A 4,300-nucleotide genomic window follows, 5' to 3' on the forward strand; every position below is an offset into this window, starting at 1 on the left:
AAGAAGAGGGAGGACGAGGCACTCCACCTCTGCCTCCCTCGAAGGGTCCAGCCGCTGCTCTCGCAGCAGCAGTCCTCTGCCCAAGCTGCCTCAAACTCTGCTCGGTTTAAAACACCGAAGACGCAGAGGTTGCAGCCCAGGCTGGAGACAAGGGCAATAATGGCATATTAATTAAATATAAATAAAGAGTAGGTGGCACTAGCTCAATAGGTTCCTTTATGAGTAATATAATTACCTTTTCAAATTATACTTCCTTAACCTCACACTTTAGTTATCTTTCCTGTTTGTATTAAAAGACCACAACTAAGTATTGAACTCATTCAATATCTCAGAGGGGTTTAATATAAAGCACACAATAAAACTACAAACAGAACAAGTGTTTTTATTGTGACAGTCAACAGTTTCGATTACATTACTTTTTTTTAAATGACTAAATAGTGCAATAGAGCAAAGAAAAAGCTTTTCAGTATTTCACACACGCACAAACCTCCCTTTTACCTCCAAACAAGCTAAACGTAAGGTACCTTATTCAATAGAAATTGTAATCAACAGCTTTAAAACATTTACACAGAAGAAAGAGACACCAATAAAACACCAACAAAAATAAGTGAAAACGATTTTTTTTTTTTTAAACGTGTAGGAAACGACCCAGAAGATTGGCAGCGAAAGTACCAGCTGAGATTGAGTAAATCATTAGAGCACATTCAGTCCACAGTTTGATTATACAACCTGTGACTGACAACAGAAAGCAGGATTGTTTTTTAGCTAGACCTCGGGGTTACCAGGGACTTCGTCCAGCAGGGGCTTGTAGTATTCAGGTTCCTCATTCTTGTAAAAAAAAGAAAAAGAATATCATTAAGACATACTCAAATATTGACCTGTTTCTAACCCTTAAGGCCACATTTAAACAACTTGTAAAGTAAAGGAGTCTTTCTATTGAATATAAATGTTTACAGTTCTTACAGTAAGATGTTATTTTGGAGACCATACCATCTTTTCGTCCTTCCCCCTTCTCTTCAGAGCCTTGATCCCCAGGACGGAGGAGCTGATGGTGAGGCAGAGCTCCAGGGCTGAGAGGACAATCATCAGACCGTGCATGCTCCACAGCAGCATCTGGTGGGACACAAGAAGCAGTGCTTTCTTTAAAGATTCAAATCACATCTGCTTGTTATATTCAGGTATAATTACATTTGTAGACTGTGTTCTAACTTGCACAATTTCCTTCAAATGTGGCTTTTTGTGGGACTTCTTATTGGTTTTAATGATGTTGAAAATCCCCTATTGATCTAGCACAGATATAAAACATGAACTCTCTGCCCATTAACATACAGAGTACGCATTACCACCAGTCATCAGGACATCTGGTTATTTACTCGGGGCACAAAATACCAGAAAACCACAATAATATTATAACTCAAATAACGGTGATCACAATTTTCAGAAGAAGAATTTTCATTTCAGAAGCTAAAACCAGCTCATGTTGGACATTATCATTTGATATATTACTAAACAAATATATTGATTAATTATCAAACTTATGGGTGAGTTCTTTTTTGTCAAAGGACTAATTATCAAATAATTGTCATCGCTGATTTTGCTTCATTAGTTTATTCTTAGTGAACCTGTTGTAAACAGTTGTAAATGGTGATCATTCAAGACAACATCCAGGTAAGGACATTTTCCACACTCACCATCATCATGTTCTTGGTTTCCAAGCATTCCTGCTCCATTCTATTTTCCCCATAAGATACAGTGGGTGAGTGATGATAGTAATATTGATTGTTATGATTCTCACACAACCAATACAGCCACATGTTTATCATTCTGAGGCTGTAGAGTGTGATGGCTGCAATGGCAAAACCAACTCCTGCAAGATTCAGAATCACATTGACGATGACCTTGAATGAAAGACACAAAAACACAGCATGACAAAAATGCTCATCAAGTTCAAAAGCCTCCAACTTTCTCCCACTTAACAGCTTGGTGGCACTGCTCCTTCATTATGCCCTCCCCAAGACAATGTAGCTGTAAATGCTCAAAATGGTGCGTGTGCCAAGTACAAAAGCTGACATACTCACCAGACATGGACTGGGGTACTTCTCAGACAAAATGGAAACGATGCCAAACAACATGAACTAGAGACAGAGACAAGAATGTTTTACCTACATTCTTCCATGCAAACACTTCAATGCAGCCAAGTAATTTCCAGTGTCTTTAATTGGTTCAACTGAACAGCATTTGTAGCACCAAGAGGGAGGTCATAGCCATCTGGCGTTTACATTGGCCTGGGTGTGAGTGCAGCCTGCTACTAGATAGGAGATACATGATCTGCTTTGTATCATTTGAGAGCTAAAGAAGAACTAGAGAATTAAGAAAAACACACTTTGGTTTTGGCAGAAGTCTGTAATATATTCGAAACACAGCACAGTACAGAAGTGATTGGTTTTAACTGAGCCATTCATTTGTGCTTGGACGGATATCTGATTCTGAATCTGAAAAAAAAAGCCTTTAGGTTAATCTCCTTAGGACTAAGTCACTAAGTAGACAACCCAAGACACGTACTGTTGGGCTTTGGTTATGATACAAATAACAATATGTAACATATAAGCATTGGTTTGCTTACCAATGCTCCCAACCAAAAGGAAAACCCGGTCATATTCCAAATGGGAGTAAAAGCAAAGATCGCACCAATGCCGATGTTGAGCAGCCCAACCATAATCTGCAGAGTCTGTGGAGAAGAAAACCTAGCATGAACCACAAACATCTGTACAGTACAACAGCAAATAACAAGTCACTGTGTGGTGCAGAACTGTTATACAGTATAATGTTATATTGTATGTATTTATTGCAAGACAAAAGACAAATAACTCACCCCCAGTACTGTCTGAGAGGTGTTCTGGAGCCTCCTCAGGTGCTGGGACACAGAGCAGCAAATTGGGCTGCAGCACAGGTTTTTGAGGATTTGGTACAGAGGAGGACAAACACTTTGGGGGTCAGAGGTCAAAGTGATTACAGTGCTGCCCTCGGTCTTGGATATTGAGAGAGACATCCTGCCTGCTCCTGTAGACTGAAAGAAACAAGAGAGACCTTTTCATTTGCTGTATTACGGTTTTTTCTCAGCCACAGTTTTGTGAAATTGCCATTTTGGCTGTAAACCCAGGAGTGGTTTTCTCATATCTATCAGGTTTCTAAAAATCCTTGCTTTTGTAAATGGGGCTGCTAGTGCTAACCTGTAGGTATGAACAGAGCAGCTTCCACTAAACGGCGTAAATAATGAACTTTTATAGTAATATATATAATAAAGAAAATAAATGGAAAACAAGTTCCTTTTGAGACATTTTATGAATCGAATTCCTTCAAAACTGTAACAATGAGTTTGAGGAAGTGATTGAGTTTGAGGAAGTGATTGCGTTTGAGGAAGTGATAATAAGCCTATGATTTTACTTATAAGGTTGAAGTGTCATTATTATGAGAATACTTTTCATTATATTGAGAAACTATGTAAGTATGTTGAGAACCTGCGTTAGCTATTTTGAGATATTATTTCATTATTTCTAGATCCTTTTATTTTAGTATTATGTCTTTATTAAACAAGGAGTTAGCATTTAAATACATTAATCTCAAAAGCAGAAGAGATGGTTTATGCTAGATTTATAAACTAATGTCTTTAGTCCTATAGATAATACAGAAATATATAGGCTACTAAGCCTTTATTTTCAGAAACGTAGTCATTATGTTTTAAACACTAGGCTACGTCTTTATTTTTTAAAAGTGTGTCCTTTTAAAACCTTACAGAGAATGTTTTCCTTTACAAGTCTTACTTTTTGTCTTCCCTTGTTCTCGTTAGCCTTAAAAGGCCTTATGCGGAAATGGGCTTCGAGAAAAGAACGGAGCGAAGCCTGCTACTTATTTGTTTTTAAAACATAGATTAGTTTAATGTAATGTAATGTAATGCATGTATGTATGTATGCTTGCCACACTGTGGCGTTCAGTCCGTAAATGAAGACAAGAGTAATAAAGTTGTATTCATTTTAATAAGAAACATAACCTCATTGTAATGCTTTCCGTCTGTATCTATGAGCGTCTTATTTGTTTTGTGATTGACATTTTGAGATCTAGGAAACGAATGCCAGCTCTAAGTTGATCCTTCAGGGACCAAGCCTGGTGTTCAGCCTCTGGACCGCCGTAGAGGGCCATGCTGTCGTGGGCACCGGGGAAGGTGAGGAGAGAGAGGGTGCGGAAATCCTCAACACCCGACATCCATGGAATATTGTAGGACCCCGGGAGAATGAGGTTTGCA

General features: G+C 38.4%; 1 protein-coding gene across 1 annotated transcript; it reads right to left on the reverse strand.

Annotated features, from left to right (window-relative positions):
• Positions 1 to 366: 366 nt before the first annotated feature.
• On the reverse strand, positions 367 to 3,096 carry LOC117460980 (membrane-spanning 4-domains subfamily A member 5-like). Its single transcript, XM_034102643.2, has 6 exons — positions 2,873 to 3,096; positions 2,624 to 2,728; positions 2,079 to 2,135; positions 1,692 to 1,898; positions 991 to 1,113; positions 367 to 828 (listed from the first exon to the last, which is right to left on the reverse strand). The coding sequence occupies exons 1-6, from the start codon at positions 3,047 to 3,049 to the stop codon at positions 766 to 768; spliced, it is 732 nt and encodes a 243-aa protein (XP_033958534.1). The 5' UTR covers positions 3,050 to 3,096; the 3' UTR covers positions 367 to 765.
• Between the last annotated feature and the right edge of the window lie 1,204 nt (positions 3,097 to 4,300).

This window comes from Pseudochaenichthys georgianus, chromosome 16 (genome assembly GCF_902827115.2).
Source record: "Pseudochaenichthys georgianus chromosome 16, fPseGeo1.2, whole genome shotgun sequence".
NCBI classification, from domain to species: domain Eukaryota; kingdom Metazoa; phylum Chordata; class Actinopteri; order Perciformes; family Channichthyidae; genus Pseudochaenichthys; species Pseudochaenichthys georgianus.

What these genes read in the sequence shown, in the direction of transcription:
- LOC117460980 (XM_034102643.2), bottom strand. Translation starts at nt 3,049, where the DNA reads ATGTCTCTCTCAATATCCAAGACCGAGGGCAGCACTGTAATCACTTTG. An exon ending in CCTTTTGGTTGGGAGCATTG is followed by an intron (nt 2,136 to 2,623) that starts GTAAGCAAACCA and finishes CTCTGTCTCTAG; the next exon opens with TTCATGTTGTTTGGCATCGT. An exon ending in GGGGGAAGGACGAAAAGATG is followed by an intron (nt 829 to 990) that starts GTATGGTCTCCA and finishes TTTTTTTACAAG; the next exon opens with AATGAGGAACCTGAATACTA.